This window comes from Prosopis cineraria, unplaced genomic scaffold, assembly GCF_029017545.1.
Source record: "Prosopis cineraria cultivar Desert tree isolate PC_DT_omini unplaced genomic scaffold, ASM2901754v1 PC13, whole genome shotgun sequence".
Taxonomy (NCBI): Eukaryota; Viridiplantae; Streptophyta; class Magnoliopsida; order Fabales; family Fabaceae; genus Prosopis; species Prosopis cineraria.
Genome location: NW_026555344.1, coordinates 17,399,738 through 17,417,234, shown reverse-complemented (window position 1 = coordinate 17,417,234; position 17,497 = coordinate 17,399,738). Strand labels below are relative to the sequence as shown.

Sequence of the window (17,497 nt, the reverse complement as noted above, 5' to 3'; positions counted from 1 at the left end):
TCTTAATGAGTTTGTGGTACATGGTCTTTGTTGATTGTGCTGATTCTAAAATTGGTAAGCCTAATATATTTTGTATTCTACCTTCTTTCAAAATTTTACTGGTCCTCCGCCTCTCAATTTTCAACTGATTTTTCTTACATTTTACTCAATATGAATTCTTGTTTCTAGAAATTTTGTGAGCATTTGACATCATGGTGATGCACCTTCTACTTTGCAGTCAATTTGGCATATGGATATTGGTTAAAGGGGAACTTCTATGCAGCTTTAAACTCTTTGGTATGTATGTCATGTTGTTACAGTTTGGTATCATGTGCAAAGTCTTAATTTAATTCTCTTGAATGTTAACAATTCAGGATATTCTAGAAGCTTTGATTTTTTTTTTTTAATTTATAAGCAATCACAAATAGGGGAGAAAGCCACATAATTTGCAGCGTTCTGATAGAATTCCTCTGAAACATGATGCTCCCATCCTTACATATTGCAGTAAAAGAAGAAACTTAAAAGTGTCAGAGGCCTTTTGATGAAGGGAACAACTTTTTTTTGTGGAAAAACAGAGCTTATTCCCCCCTAACTTTATTCATTGAGTGAGCATATGTTTTTATTAGTCATTTGCCATGAACAATCTTGGCAAATATGAGTTTAATAATCAAAAACCCTATCTATCTTAATAAGATAGATCATAACAAAAAATAATCATGAAAAATACTGGAGTAGACGGAAAAATTATAAACGCATGAGAGACTAAGTAAAACTGTGTATTGGGCTTGGGCCTTGTACTTTCCAACTTGTTTACTTGTTGCCAGATGTTTATGATGTGTGTTGTGACAAGTTGTCTATTTACTAATGTGCTGTCATGTGTGTAGGAGGCCAGGTGTTGTGCTGTTACTAATTAAAGTAGTTAGTTATGAGCCAGTTATGACCAGTTTCTTGTATGCCATACATGTGTAAAAGATCTGACGTAATAAAAATGTGACGTATTATGCAGATATTGTAGGGATTCTCCTTCAGCTTTGTTGGACTATGAATTCTAATAAAGACTTCCTTTTCCCTCGTTGTCTTTCCTACATAACTTTGACCCAACTTTATCACGTTCCTTATCCTGAAGAATTTGAGATAAAATACTGAAGGCAAATAGGAAATATTTTCAGCAAAACCAAATGAAAAAAAAAAATTCCTAAAAAATAGGGCATAATATCAGTGGAATAGAGATAGCCAAAAATAGACACAAAGCTGCTAGTTGTTGGGCCTCATTAATGGGCCTCACATGGATCAGGTACTCACCAATACCAGGAAATAGACCTTTTGTAGGTGACTGATTTGGCATAGTCTGGATTTGTATACACTTCCACACTTTTGGTGCTACATTTAGTAAAGAATAATCGTTTGGCAGGTATCATCTTTATGTACCTCAAAATTCTATAGATTGCCTCCTGGCATTCCTCTTGTGGCTTGCTCATGAACTGACTCATTACACTTATGGGGAAACTGACTTGGCTGGGTACGGGATATGTAAATCAATCTCCCTACAAGTCTCTGGCATCTTCCTATATCAACAAGTATTCCTTGCTTTGGTCCAAGGTTTTGAGGGGTCTCCATGGGAGTTTTTGCTGTATTTGCTCCAACCATCTCAGTTTCTCTTAACAAATCCATAGATTTTTTCTTTTTTTAAGCTTTTGTGGAGATATCCTATAATTAAAGGCAAGTGCAGAGGTTTGATGTCAAGGGGAGTTTTTGATTGGAATGAATTTGATGTTTATTGTCTGAAAGTAGCTTTTTACCTCTTGAGACGGGCTTGATAACTTATTGGTAAGGCTTTTATTTTTTAATTTTTTGGATTTTTTGTTTGTTTTTTGTTTTTTTTTTCCATATTCATGTCGCCCCAAGGAAGGTGAAAGGTCCAAAATTTGTGATGTTGGACTTGAATCAAAGAGTAGGAAAGAAACAGAATAATGCAGGCTGTGACTTTGACATCTTGATCCTCTGTCTGATGATGAATGATGACTGAAAATGATTGTATTGGAGAGCAGATTGAATTAGATGGTGAAAGAATTACTACTGTGTTGCTTGTGAACAAGAGACATGTTTGAATAATGTAACTGTGAATTAGATAACTTTGACCCCATTAGGGATGAATTTTATTTTAATTGAAGAGGGAGAATGGAAGATACAGGTAATGCTGGTACTGGGGATGATGCTTGAGCTGTCGATGAACTTATCAACTCTTTTTTCTTTTTATTTGAAATAATAAATTTGTGATTTGCCTATTTATCTATAGATTTTGTTTGCGCATGTATCTTACATAAGTTTCCATGAAATTTCAATTTTGATGTTTTGCTTTTCATAATTAAATATGTTACATTTTATCTTTAATACTTAATGTTGGTAAAGCTCTTTGACATCTCTGAATTAATATTTTGTTATGTTTGTTGATGATCAGATTTTTGCGACTATTGTGTTCAGATGTGATATACTGTTACTTCTTTGTCCCCTTGGGCTACAGCTTCTTTTGGTATGTTGCTTTCTTCTACAACTTATCTTCAATTTTGATTTGTCTTTTACTTTAATGCACGACATAGTTTATGTATCCTGTTTTTGTCAGCTTGTGACGGTGCACACCTTTATGTCACGTATCTGGCTATGTTTATTGTTTGCGAAGTAGTGGAATTCTTAATTTCCTTCCCTCTCTGTTTTTCTGATGTAAGAGTATTGCATCCTATCGTCTTTTTTTAAATTAATAAGGTATAAAATATAGAAAAATACATTTACCTCCTTTTAGTTTTGCTAAAGTTGTAGGAACCTTTTTTCTATTTTCAAAATCTACATTTTGGTCTAATTTTTAGCATTATTAAGAATACACCTTTACAGATCCTAAAATGCTCTTTTCTTATTGATTGTTTTCTATATTAAAAAAATGTAAAGTTATTAATCTAATCTCATAACTTAGTGGTCTATCCTCTCTTTCTCCCCCATCTATAGTTTAAACAATTTTAAATAATTAAGTATAGTAATATTTAAATAATTTTTTTTCATAAATATTAAAATAAAAATTAATAAAATAGATAATATGTCAAATTGAAAGTTAAGTTGAAAAATGTACTAAAAGTATACTCACTCCGTTCAAAAATGTAAGGTATTTTTTGAGGAGTTGGATGTTCAATAATGTAAGGTATTTTTAGTCTTTCAAGGTGTAATCATTGCCTTTTTTTCAAAAATACCTTTATTGATAATGACTTTATATTTAATATAGGGTATTTAATAGGGGTAAATATGAAAAGATAGGGTTAGTTTGAAGTAAGTACTTTATTGGGGGGTGAGATTCAGTTAAAAATGCCTTACATTTTTGAATGGAGGGAGTAACTAAATAAATATATTCATCAAGAAAGGATATTTTAATATAATAAAGAGGTTAATTTCTTTTTTTTTTAAAAGCAGATTAGTGGTTAGGTAGATGGAAATAGAATATTGAAAATAAAGGGGAGGATTGTGTGATATAATTTTCAATTTCAGAGGAAGTCTATAGGTTTTCAAATTAAAGGAGAGGTCTATAATTAAGATAAAATATAAGGGAAGTTAATAATGGCTTCGTGCAATTTATGTAGCCAACCCCACCTAGTGGGATAAAACTTATTGTTTTTGTTGTACAAGGGAAGTCAGTCTTCTGAACTTGTTAATTGCATAGAAATTGTGTGCACATACAACGAGATAAAAGGAGAGTAGATTGTTACTGCAACTGAATTATCCAATTGCTACTTCAACTACAATATGTAACTCTTAAATAAGATGGCTCTAGCCAAATACATAACTAATTCACAGGGGAATACAACAATAGAAGCAGCAAGCTTTATTCCACTAAGTGATATTGGTCACATGAATTGCACGATGTCATTATGCTTTATTAATAATTAACTATTAAGAAATATCATTCACTTTGAGATTTTGTTAGATGTAGGGTAATAAAACCTCAAAATAAAATATGAAAAATGCCACAAATAGATGCTAGTAGGCACTTTACAATAAAACCTATGATCATGATGAGACTGTGATTAATATACGAAGTTGTGTATCAGTTTGAGAGTGAGATTGTTTGCGTAGAGTTTCTTGTCTTTATTCATTGAGAATCAGAGTACATATATAGAGACCAAGGATATGATTGAATCTGATTGTATTAGACAAAATATATCTAAATAGGAGAAAATCAAATATTTGGAGATATAAAAGTAAGTAGGAAATATCCTGAAATCAGGTTATATAGGGTAACTTAGGTTAGACTGTTTCTAATGGGCCCAAGAGAAGCAAGCCCACTTCCAATACTCCCCCCAAGTTGGTAAATAGATATTAATCATTCTTAGCTTGCTTTTAAATTCTTTGAACTTGTCTTGTGTCAAAGATTTTGTCATCACATTGGCAATCTATTGACCTGAAGGAATATATGCTAAATCAATTATTTTGTTTTCAATTTTCTCCCCAATGAAGTGCCGATCAATCTCTACATGCTTCATTCAATCATGTTGGATCGGGTTTTTGGCAATTTTTATGGTTGACATGTTATCACACCACACCTTGATTAGAGAGTTTACATCCATCTTCAATTCTCTTAAGAATCTGATAAGCCACATTCCTACACATGCTCCTAGCACAGTGCTCGATATTCAGATTTTGTTGAGCTTCTTGATACAACAGGATACTTTTTACTTCTCCATGTCACAAGATTACCCCACACATAAGAGCAATAGCTATTAGTGGTGCGTCTATCACTTTTTCAACCTCCCCAATCTGCATCAGTGAACATCTCTATGCTTCTAGAGTTACCCTTCTCAAAAAACATGCCTTGTTCTGGTGTTTTCTTCAGGGTACCTGAGAATTTGATACACAGCTCGCATATGTTTAGTTTGGGGACTACAAAAGAACTCACTTACCATACTTATAGGATAGCATATGTCAAGTCTTGTGTGGGACAAATATATCAATTTTCCCACCAACCTCTGATATCTTTCCTTATTGATTGCTTTAACATCTTGCCTAATCATTAATTTTTGATTATGCTCCATAGTGTGTGTGCCGGTCTAGCCCCTAACATTCCTATTTCTTTTGGGAAATCAATAACATAATTGCGTTGAGACATGCTAATCCCTTTTTTGGTCTTGGCTACTTCCATGCCTGAGAAGTATCTCAGATTACCAAGATCCTTGATGTTAAATTCAGCAGCAAGGTTTTCCTTTAAGTTTGCAATCTCCTTAGCATCATTTCTTGTGAGGACAAAGTCATCCACATATACAATAAGAGCAGTGATTTTTGAACCACAGTTCTTCACAAATAGGGTATCATCTGCTTGGCATTGAGTATATCCTTGTTTCTTTATTGCTTGGTTGAACTTGCAAGCCAAGCTCTTGGAGACTATTTTAGTCCATAGAGAGATTTGAAGAGTCAGCAAATTTTATTTAAGTTTCCTGCGTTCGTCAAACCTAAGGAACCTCCATATATACTTCTTCCTCGAGATCACCATTCAGGAAGGCATTTTTAATATTCAATTGATATAATGGCCAATCCAAATTTGTAGCAATAGATAACAAAACATTAATAGTGTTAAGTTTAGCTACTGGAGCAAGGGTTTCTTGGTAATCAATACCGTAGGTTTGCATGAACCCTCGAGCGACTAGTTGAGCCTTGTATTTATTGATCGTTCCATCTGGATTATACTTGATTGTGAAAACCCACTTGCTGCTTATAATTGACTTTCCCTTAGGTAGCTCAATAAGGTTCTAAGTCTTGTTTTTGTGAAGAGCCTATAGTTCCTCATCAATAGCTTCCCTCCATTTTGGATCTGCCATAGCTTCTTCGTAACTATTGGGTATCTTGATCTTCTCAACATTAGCAACAAAAGTTCTTAGATGAGGAGACAGCTTCTTGTATGAAATATACCTACCAATAGGATGTTGAGTGCAACTCCTTTTTTCTTTTCTTAAGGCAATCAGCCAGTGTAAGTCTTCAAGACTTGCTTCAGGTGCAGACTCTTCACTTTGCCTTGTTGTAGCAATGGACTCATACCCACTGTGTTGCTGTTTAGATGCATTTAAAGGTTCTTCCACCATAGTCTTAGCTGAATTTGTATCAGAAATGAGGTTCAAAGGCTTAGAAGGATTAATATCTTGATATCTAGACCTGGCGGGTGAAGAATCAATGCTGATGGGTAGGGAATGAGGATTTTCTGGGCTTTTTCCCGATTCAGAAGGTGAAGCAGAAGGGAAAAATAGGTCTGATTGAGGAGTATGCGGCTCATGCTGGTCAGAATTAGCGAAATAATCTTGCTAGGTTTCACAAATGTTCCATTCATACTTAGAAATCTCAGAAGTCATCTCCCCCTGAATGGGTGATTTGGAAAAATTGGCTGATCTTCAATAAATTTGACATTCATAGTCACATAAACTTTATTATTGGAAGGAGAAAGGCATTTATACCCTTTTTGAGAGGAAGAATATCCCAGAAAAATACATTTTAAAGCTTGGGAATCAAGTTTGCCTCCTCCTTCATTGTAAACAAAAGCGGTACAGCCAAACACCTTTGGAGGAATGGATGAAATTAATGGAGAATTAGGAAAATTTTCAAGAAATCTCTGAAGAGGAGTGGAAAATTTTAAAGGTTTGGAAGGCATTTGGTTTTTTAAATATGCAGTGGTAAGAACATCCTCCCAAATCTATTAGGCACATTGCTGTGCATCATGATTGCATGAGCAACTTCGATAAGACACCTATTTTTTCTTTCAGAAACACCATTTTGTTGTGGAGAATAAGCAAGAGATGTCTAGTGATGTAAACCATGTACGCTACAAAATTCTGTAAATTGAGAATTTAAATACTCCTTTCCATTATCACTCTTAAGAATCAGAATTTTAGTGTGAAATTGAGTATCAACAAACATGTAGAAAGTTTTGAAAATGGAGAAGACTTTGGATTTATTCCTCATAAGAAAGATCCAAGTTAACCGAGTATGATCATCAATAAATGAAACAAACTAGCGAGCTTTAGAATTAGTTTCAATCTTAGATGGACCCCATGCATCACTATGAATGAGAGTAAATGGCTTAGTTGGATTGTAAGAATGACTAGGAAAAGAATTGCAAGTTTGTTTGGCGAAATGGTAGGTTTCACAATGGAAATCAGCAATGATTTTCTTACTAATGTTGGGAAACAAAGTTCGCAAGCAGCTAAGACTAGGGTGGCCTAACTTAGAATGCCACAACTGCACATCATCCATAGACATAGAAGTAAAGACATGAGAAATATGTGCTTTTGGTGGGGTTCCTTGAAGATAATAGAGTCCATGCCACTCCTTGGCATTGCTAATCATCTCCGCCAAAGCCATGTCCCTAAAATCACACCCAGATTTGTCAAAAACAACAAGACAATTGATCTGATGCACAATTCTATGTGTAGATAGTAAATTGCACTTGATTTCCAGAACATAGAAAAAAATTCTTAATATTATGTTTTCAGAAATAAGCATTGTGCCTTTTCCCATAACCTTAGCAAACTGTCCATTAGCTACTCCCATCACATCATGTTCTTTGAATTCAGTAAATTCAGAAAAAAGCTCCCTGTAACCAGTAATGTGATCTGTAGCACTAAAGTCTACTATCCAAATGTTTTTAGAGGAAGAAGTACTATTGAGTGTTTGAGTAAGGGCAATACCTACTTGTGCTAGAGTAACAGAAGGAATATGCATCTCACTAAAAGCAGGGGCAGGTTAGTTACCATGTTTGTCTAAGATTTTTCAAAGAACCAGGAGCTCCTCTGTGCTCAAAGACCCATTATCTGGTATGGCTGATCCTACCATCATGCCTTTACTATCATTTCTTAGTTTCTGTTTGTTGTTGGAGGGTTTTCCATGTGATTTCCAGCAAACTTCTCGAGTGTGACCCTTTTTATGGCAATAATCACACCAATGACCAGCTTTATTCCCTTTAGAATCTTCTTATGTGCCATGAATAGCAAAGGCCGAGACTTCTGCAGAGGGAGAAATAGAGATAGAGTTAGACCCAATTGGAGATTTTGTGAGTACTTGATGTAACACAAACACTCATGCTCACACTAATTTAAATAGAATAGGATAAGGGAAAAGAATTAGAAACAGAGACTTAGATGGGAGAGGGAAACAAGAATAGAAAGTGGGAAAAGAGAAGAGGAAGGACAGAATAAAGAGGGAAAGTGAAGAAAAACAAGAACAGAATAATGGGGGGAAACAAGAGAGGGAGAGGTTGAATGCAGAGAGAAAGGGATGGCTATCAAACTTTACTCATAATTTTCATTCATTCATCAAGTCTGCTTTTGAATACACAAGTCATGCTATTTATAAGTTTGAGATTTCCTTCCTCACAAGAAAACATCTACCCACTTGTTGCTTGGTTTCCTTCACAAGAAGGAAACTTACAAAAGTTTAGTGAGAAGCAATAGAAACTAATAAACTAATGAAAAGCAATAAAAAAGCTAGTAAACTATTTCCTCCTAAAGTAATATTTGCCATGTTTTCTATCAATCCCCCCCCCCGCTACAAAGAACTCTCCTCTGGAGAGGTAGAGAGTTGATAGGCTTCTAGCAGCGCAGGATTGAGTTGTTGGAATTCAGCATCTGAAATCTAGGTGGCATCTTCATTAGATCAACCTCTCCAACGAACCAAATAACGACAGAGCAGCCCCTTAGAGGTAAAGATCGTTTGATCATCCATAATGGTCTCAATTTCATCAGCTGATGGCGAGACAATCGGCACTGATGGAATTGGCACCTGTTGAGGCCGAGTACTTGCAGAATCGTCAGAAAGCAAAAGGGAGGCTCAAAAGTTCCCGATAAGGGGTAAGATCCTTCACAGTAAAAATTGAACTTATAGCCATATTAGGAGGCAATTCTAAGAGATAAGCATTAGGGCTTAATTTCTTTGTTATGCAAAAAGGTCCAAAAGCTCGAGCATGCAACTTTTTAAAAGCATGTTTAGGGGAATGTTCTAGATAAATTTGAGTCATAACATAATCACCTACATTAAAGCTTTGAAATCGACAATGAATATTAGTAGATAATTTATATTGATCATTACTTATAGCTAGCTTGCACCTAATTTCAACATGTAATTCATGAAGGCGATTGGCAAAGGATTCCGCAGATTTAAAGATGCATAATGTCAACGGGATTCGTAGGAGGTCAATAGGTTGTTTAGAATTAAAATCTTGAACAATTTGGAAGGGACTCATGCCTGTTGACCTATTCACGGAGTTATTATACACATGCTCGGCAGTGGGTAGAACCAAATCCTAGTTCTTCGGTCTATCTCCAACTGAACTTCAAAGCAAATTACCCAAACTTCGATTGGTAACTTCAGTTTGCCATCAATCTGGGGGTGGAAAGTAGAAGAGAACTTTAATTGAGTACCAAAAAGTTTCCATAGGGTCTTCTAAAAGTAGCTAACAAGCTTAACATTCTTATCAGATATGATAGTAGTAGGTAACCCATGCAGGCGCAGAATCTCCTTAAAGAGCAACTTTGCCAAATGCAAAGCATCGGTAGTTTTGCTACAAGGAATAAAGTGAGCCATCTTTGAAAATCTGCCCACAACAACCAATACAGATTGATGACTTCTAGCTGTACTAGGCAATCTCAAGACAAAATCCATACTTAGGTCTTTTTATGGTGCCTTGGGGATCGGCAAAGGAGTATACCAACTGGTATTCTACTATTTGGCTTTAGAAGTTTGACAAGTTCAACATTGAGACACTATGTGAGCCACATCATGCTTGAGTGAAGGCCAGTAGAACTTGTCTTTGACTAATGCCATTGTCTTGTTAACCTTGAAATGACCAGCTAAACCTTCAGCATGTAACTCCCATATAAGAAAATCTTGCATAGAAGTATGTGGGATGCACATCTTGCTTTCGTGAAAGAGATGTCCGTCTTTAAGGATGAAATCAACATGCTTATGACGGTTACCACTATTAATTTCTTGGTATATTATCCCAAAATCTGGACATGAAGCATAGTCTTCCTTCGGGTTTTCAAAACCAACAACACTGATGCTCGTATTGTGCAACAAGTTGATCCATCGGCTCAGGGCATCAGTCACTCTATTTTCTGTTCCAGAACGATGCTTGACCACAAAGGTGAATCCTTGAATATACTCAACCTATTTAGCATGTTTAGCATTTAAGTGCTGCTAAGAGTTGATAAACCTAAGCACTTGATGATTAGAGTAAAGAACAAATTGTTGCAAAAGAAGATAGTATTTTTAATGCTCAAGAGATCTCCCAGTCGCATAAAACTTCTTGTATAAGTGCAGTACTTTTGTTTGGCATGATTGAGTTTTTCACTAAAGAAAGCCACAAGGTGACCTTCTTGGCTTTGAACATCTCCGATTCTTGTCCTAGACACATCACAAGCAATTTGGAAACACTATAAAATTCGATAAAGACAGGACTGGAGCTTCAGAAAGCTTCTTCTTAATATCCTGGAAAGCCACGAAAGCTGTAGAAGTCCACTGGAACTTTTCTTGCTTTAAGCAATCAGTGTTAGGAGCCATAATGGTATTGAAGTTTCTAATGAAGCGTTTATAGAAAGACACAAGGCTATGGAAACTTCGTATTTTATGGAGAGATTGTGGCTTAGGCTATTCTCAAATGGCTTGGACTTTCTCAAGGTTAGCTACTAAACCTTTTTCAGGACCTATAAAACCTAGGAAGATGACTTGATTCTGAAGAAATGAACACTTGGGCAAGTTAACATACGCAAGGTGAGAAAAATTAACTCAAGATGTTCCAAATGTTCCTCTTTTAACTTGCTAAAAACTTGTATGTCATCAAAGTATGCCACCAAGAATTTTCCAAGTATGATTGAAGGAGGTGAGTCATTGCTCTTATGAATGTACTTGGGACTTTTGATAACCCAAAAGGCATGACAAGCCATTCAAACAACCCATCTTATGTTTTACAAACAGTCTTCCACTCATCTTCAGGTCTAATCTTGATCTGATGACAACCACTCCTAAGGTCAATTTTTGAAAACCAACTAGATCTAGACACCAAATCAAGTATGTTCTTAAGTCTAGGAATGAGAAACCTATACTTGATGGTGATCTTGTTGATGGCTCTGTTGTCTACACACATTCTTTAAGAGCCATCTTTCTTTGGAGTTAAAAGAGCAAGAACTATGTAAGGTCTCATACTGTGCTGGATATAACTCCTTTCCAACAATCTATTGACTTGTCAGTTAAGCTCTGCCTTATTTTTAGGGTTCATCCTGTAGTATGGTAGATTGGGGAGTTGTGAGCCTGGAATGAAATCAATTGCATGTTGAATATCTCTTATTGGTGGTAATTCAGATGGAAGCTCATTTGGAGTGATATCTTGGAATTGCCGTAAGAGCTATTACACCTCTTCTAGAAGATCTAAAATAGTGGCAATTCGTTGTGAAATCTTGGATACCAGAATAAAAACAATCGTACTTTCTCTGCTTTCTTGCACAAATCGTTTTTCTATCAGAAGATGCAAGTTGTGGGTTTTGGGTTTTGTGCCTTTTGATCTACTTGAGCTTTTGCCATTGTTGTCAAGCTTTGCAAGATGTAATAGGATCGTCTTGCCTCCATGCTTAAATGTATAGGTATTCTCACGACCATGGTTGATGACATTGTGGTCATAAAGCCATAGTTGACCAAGTAGAATGTGAGCAACATCCATTAGATGAACATTACAAATATTATCTTCTTTATAGTCACCTAATTGAAGAGGAATGTAGCACTGTTGGGTGACTGGTAAAGAAGTTTTGTCGACCCATATGACAGGAAAAGGCTCTAGGTGAAGTTTTGTCTTGAGGCCACTACTCCTTGACTAGAAATGACATTTCTAGAACTCCCTCCATCAATCACTAACTTACAAGCTTTGTCTCCACACTTCACAAAAGTATGGAAAATATTTGTTCGCTTCCATGAATCACTAGGTAGAGGAACTGAGAGAATGCATCGCATTAACTCTAACTCAATGTGTCTCGCATCTATGTTCATAAATGATGATCTACTCATCGACATCTGAAGGAAACTCAATCAGATCTATGAGAAGGTCAGCATTTGTATTGTCCTTCTCGTCCTCACATTGTGAGTCAATAACTAGAGTACGCTGTGGGCATTTCGATGCAATGTGATTCTTTGAATGACAGCAAAAACACTCGACAAAAGAATTGCAAGGGTGGGAAGTAGGAACTATAGCCTCATTAGGCTTATAGGTATTATCCTAGAACCCAATTGCTTAAGCAGGTGTAAAAGACAAGTTGGGTCTAGAAGTAGATACTCTTGTAGGTCGCTCAGACAAACTGGAAGTTCGAGCTTGTCTAAACTGATTGCTCCGTATGTTAGTACGCTTGATAGACGAGTATTGTGATAGAGACTCTATTTCCAAAGCCTTATGATAAGCTTCTTCGAGGGACTTTGGAAAGTTTAACTTGAGTTTCTTCTGTATATACGACTTAAGTCCATTAACAAACTTGGTAATGGTACGCCACACTTCATCCATGTCACACCTATTTATAAGGTCATCGAATTGGTATGTATACTTGGAAGCTGTGGAAACTTGTCTTAGATTTAGGTATTTGTCATACAGATGACTCTGATAATGAGTCGGCACATATTTTTCTTTTAGCTTGGCCTTCTTTTCCTCCCATATCTCAATTGGTGGATAGCCTTGTAGCTCAATATTTCTTTGGACATTTTGCCAATACTTTCTAGTAGTACCCATAAGTTTTATCTTTGTAAATTGAACTCGTTGAGTATTACTTATGTCATATCATTGAAAATAATCTTCCATGCTGGCTAACCAATCTAAGAACACACTAGGATTCAATTGTCCATCAAATTCAGGAGCCTCCACTTTGACTTTCTTTGTGATGTCATCAGTATGTGTCCTTCTAAGGCTTTCTCTACCATTTCTATGGACTGGCTAATGTGGTCTATAATGTTCTTCTTTTGGCCCTTGTCTATCCCAAGTATCATCTATGTCATCAAATTGATAATTGGTAAACTCACGAGGAGATGGTCTACTGTGTCTTTCACCCATAGCTTCAGAGAAATGACCAATCCTAAGGGAATTACCCCTAGGTTGATTATAGACTGGGAATTGCTCTTTTCTAAGGCTTAACTCTCCTCTAATGATAGGTCTTTCAAGCAGCCTTTCAGTCGTTTTCCCTATATCTTGTTTGCATATTAACTGAATTGCACTCATTATCTCTTCAAATCTATTGTTCATAAATTCTTCAATTTCATCAAGCTTAAGTTCACGTATGCCTTTTGAGCCTTTTTAGATTCGTTAAGATGATTGAGTGATTTGAGAGTTATTGGCCATAGCAGATTTTAGGGTAGTAATTTCTTGGTCTATTAAAGCTTGTTTATTGTATAAATCACGAATGGCCATACAATAACAAAGGTGGTATGGTAATGTGTAAGTTTGGGGTGGATTGAGTAACCTAAGGAAGAAAGGCCCCCAAGTTGCCCTCAGCTGGATAGGTGAAATCCCTTTCTAACAATACTAATCCTCTGAGATTCAAAAATTCTACAGAGATCGTATGCTACATAGGTAACTCAAGTGAATCTTCACAGTAATCTCTGAAGGTTCAAAAACCTCTCGAGAAAACCGTTAGAAATTTCGACTAACCTAAGGCAATTTCTTGGACTCGGGTATAGGCCCGAATTGTGTGTGAGGTAGGTGTCCTAGGTTATATGAATACTGCTATCAAAAGTCACAAATCAACAAGATAATGATCAATGCAAATTCTTTTTTTTTTTAATTTAGAATATTAAACTAAACACGATTAAAAAATATAAAAATTGCAATGTTCAAAGAAACTTAAGTACTAAACAACAAAGATATCAGACCTAACTATGAATAGAATACCTCCTTTTAATAACCAAATAAGCTAGTTAAATGAGAGGGTCGTCAGCCTTACATGCTTTGCTTTAGGAGCCTAAAACAAGATATTTTACCCCCAACTAAGTTTTAGACGATGACTTGTGCGTCTTAGGTTCTTTAGAGTTGAAGAAATTTTGTAAATACACAAGGAAAATGTTGAAGTTCAGGTTTTGGCGACCTGTACGAACGGTGCATGAAGACCACGTGCAAGATACTCCACCTGCGCGTGATGGTGCTGCAGTTGTGGATGGAGGTGGGTTTTCTGGTTTTGACTGGGTTTCCCCTCTTGAGCATGATGGTGGTGTTTGTTTTGGGATTTGATGTCTAGAAGTGTAGCGCTGGGTTCTGGCAGCATGAAATAGAGTATGCTAGGCTTTTTAGTGAGTTTTCCTCCTATCTTCGACAAGGCGACAACTGGAACAGTCTAGGAGCGTTCAGAGTCTTTGTCTAACACCAAGTTGCTGTAACACGAACACTCACGCTCACATTGATTTAAATAGAATAGGATAAGGGAAAAGAATTAGAAGCAAAGACTTAGATGGGAGAGGGAAATGAGAACAGAGAGAGAGGAAATAGAAGAGGAAGGACAGAACAAAGAGGGAGAGTGAAGAAAACAAGAATAGAACAATAGGGGAAACAAGAGAGGGAGAGGCTGAATGCAGAGAGAAAGGGATGGCTATCAAACTTTACTCATAATTTTCATTCATTCATCAAGTCTGCTTTTGAATGCACAAGTCATGCTATTTATAAGTATGAGATTTCCTTCCTAACAAGGAAACCTCTACCCATTTGCTGCCTGGTTTCCTTCACAAGAAGGAAACTTACAAAAGTTAAGTGAAAAGCAACAAAGACTAATAAACTAATGAAAAGCAATAAAAAAACTAATAAACTATTTCCTTCTAAAGTAATGTTTGCCATGTTTTCTATCAGTACCTTCTGACTTTCTTCACATTTAATCATATTGAAGGCCTCTTCCAGTGTCGGCAGTGGTTTAGCACTCATAATTCGGCCACAAACTTCTTCAAATGAATCTTTAAGACCTAAAAGAAACTCATAACAGCGTTCTCGGTCAACTAGTTGTTTGCAGTATAACTCTTCTTTAGTGCACAACCAAGTATGAACCTCGTATAGATCAATTTGTTGCCATAAGCATTTTAATGCACTAAAGAATTGAGTGACAAAAAGATCACCTTGAATTAGTGGCCATAGTTGACGCTTGACTTGAAATATGGCTGCCTTGTCCTTAACAGAGTAGGTTGTCTTGACTGAGTCCCATATCTCCTTGGTAGAGGTAGAAAGAAGATAATTTTCACTAATTTTTGGCATTATCGAGTGAATCAACCAGGCCATCACCAAATTATTCTCTGCACACCATTTGTCATATGTCGGGTCTGTAGGATTTGGTGGTGAAGGAACCCATGTTAGGTAACATTCTTTTTGTCAATCACATATGATCATCGGCATACTACGGGACCACTGGAGATAGTTATGCTCAGTAAGATAGTGCGAGACAAGGTGTAGTGCAAAGTTAGACAAGCCCATTGCAGTGGACAATAGCCCATCTTCTCCTGTCGAGTTCGAATGTTGGGACGACGAGCCTCTACTTGCTAGAGGATTAGATGGATCCACATTTGTAGCAGGGACCTGCTTCAGAAAACATAGTGTTGTGCGATAATCCATCATGTTGCGGCGGGCTCTGATACCATGAGATTTTTTGCGTAGAATTTCTTGTCTTTATTCATTGAGAACCAGAGTACATACATAGAGACCAGGGATACGATCGAATCTGATCAGATTAGGGAAAATAGATCTAAATAAGAAAAGAACCAAATATTTGGAGATATAAAAGTAAATAGGAAATATCCTAAAATCAGGTTATATTAGGTAATTTAGGTCAGACTCTTTCTAATGGGCCTAAGAGAAGCAAGCCCACTTCTAATAGAGAGTCCTTGTTTGGATATAATGATGGCTTGGTTGAAGGATGACTGTCATGCAACCAATGTGGATGCTTACATTTGTTGTGCTAAACTTGTACTTAGCCTATTTTTATAATTTCTTTAAGTTGTTAATTCAATTTGCCTCTCTTCTGTTGCCCCTATTCTCTCATTTTGTTGGTTTTAAGCGTTATCTAAAATTGAAATGTAAATGTTCATTTCTAATCTTGTACTTGGCAATTTGTGTACTACTTTCCTTCATTTTGAACATTATACTCCTTTCATATAAAATTTCTTTTTGAGTGAAATCCTTGTATTTAGAATTTTAACTCACTCTTTTCTTTGAATATGCCTCTTGTTTTCTGTCCTCTGATCCTTCTGGCATTACAGTAAAATAGTTAAAGCTGCTGTGACAATTTGAATTTTAAATTATAATGATGAAGCTTTGTGCCTAATAAGAGCCATCACTTGAAGGGAAGACAAGAGAGATTTCGTTATGGGATGCCCTGAAATGCAGCATTGGGATGGCTTTTTTGAGTATAGGTTGGTGAAGTAAGCCTTTTGAATTCCGGTCAACAAAAATTATCACCTGATGTGATGTATAGTTATCATGGAATTTTTTTTTTTTTTTTAAAGTTCTGACCTTGAGACTATCGTTCCCTCAACAGGTCTTACTGTGTTGATTGATTCAGTTTTCTGGAAGAGGTTATTGTGGCCTGAATTTGAAGTATTTTGGTTTAACTCAGTGCTTAACAGGAGTTCTGAATGGGGTGTATCCTTATTCAAAGTTCATTTTATTGCACTGTTGTATATCTCTAGAATGTAGATATTTATGTTCTGTATATGTTATGGGCAAAGTTGATGCTGATTGCTGGCTGCACTAGCAGCATGAAGCGAGAAGTTGCAGGTAAAGTTTCTCATTTTTCTATTTTGTTTATAGGTTTATGCTTATGGGGCTTATTGCAGTATTTCAAAGACCCTGCCTGGTTCTAACATATTCTTAGATAACTGCTTGAGTGAATTGTAATGCTTACCTGTATTATTAAATCGGTCAAGTCTGTTTGGTTATTGTTTAATTTAAATAGATTAGGTTTGATTTCCCATAGATTCATTAGGCTAACGGAGACAGGCATGTTGTCTTTGCTTCAATCTGATTGCAATCATCTTCCTCTTTTCACACAGGCAAATTGGCTGAAGGAAGGTTGATGCTCTTGTCTTACAATCATAATTCATAATGGAATAAATAACAAAACCACAAAAAAAAAATACACCAAAATCTACTAGGCTACCACCCAAAAACTAAAACACAAGCTAATGATGTGAAACATTGTTGATGAGAAATGAGTTCTGATTCCATAACAAAGATGTGCTTTGAAACTCTATTTCAAATGCTAACAGTACCATGGATGAAAATAAGGCAATGGTTGGTTGGTTAACAAAGATTATCTAACAGTACCATGGATGTCTCTGGTTTCAATCCACCAGCTGTTGGACCTCCACTTTTGACTGATTCTGGAAATTTATCATTGCCATGGAATCAACCTGGGAACATTTCATCTTTTTAGCTTCTCCCCTGTTTTCTTTAGTTTTATGGTATGGGCAGTCTGGTTTCTTCCCTACCATAACTAAGAATATATCC

General features: G+C 36.2%; 1 protein-coding gene across 4 annotated transcripts in view; it reads left to right on the top strand.

Annotated features, from left to right (window-relative positions):
- Window positions 1–17,497, top strand: part of LOC129291074 (dol-P-Man:Man(7)GlcNAc(2)-PP-Dol alpha-1,6-mannosyltransferase) — a 37,533-nt gene that overhangs the window by 10,095 nt on the left and 9,941 nt on the right. For all 4 annotated transcript variants that reach the window (XR_008588632.1, XR_008588633.1, XM_054928197.1 and 1 more), the window contains 4 exons: window positions 218–276; window positions 2,438–2,509; window positions 16,338–16,401; window positions 16,527–16,630. Coding sequence is in view for 2 of the 4 variants with exons in the window: in XM_054928197.1 (XP_054784172.1) it covers window positions 218–276; window positions 2,438–2,509; window positions 16,338–16,401; window positions 16,527–16,630 (299 nt within the window). In the remaining 2 variants the exon portion in view is untranslated. The remainder of the gene's footprint in view (window positions 1–217; window positions 277–2,437; window positions 2,510–16,337; window positions 16,402–16,526; window positions 16,631–17,497) is intronic.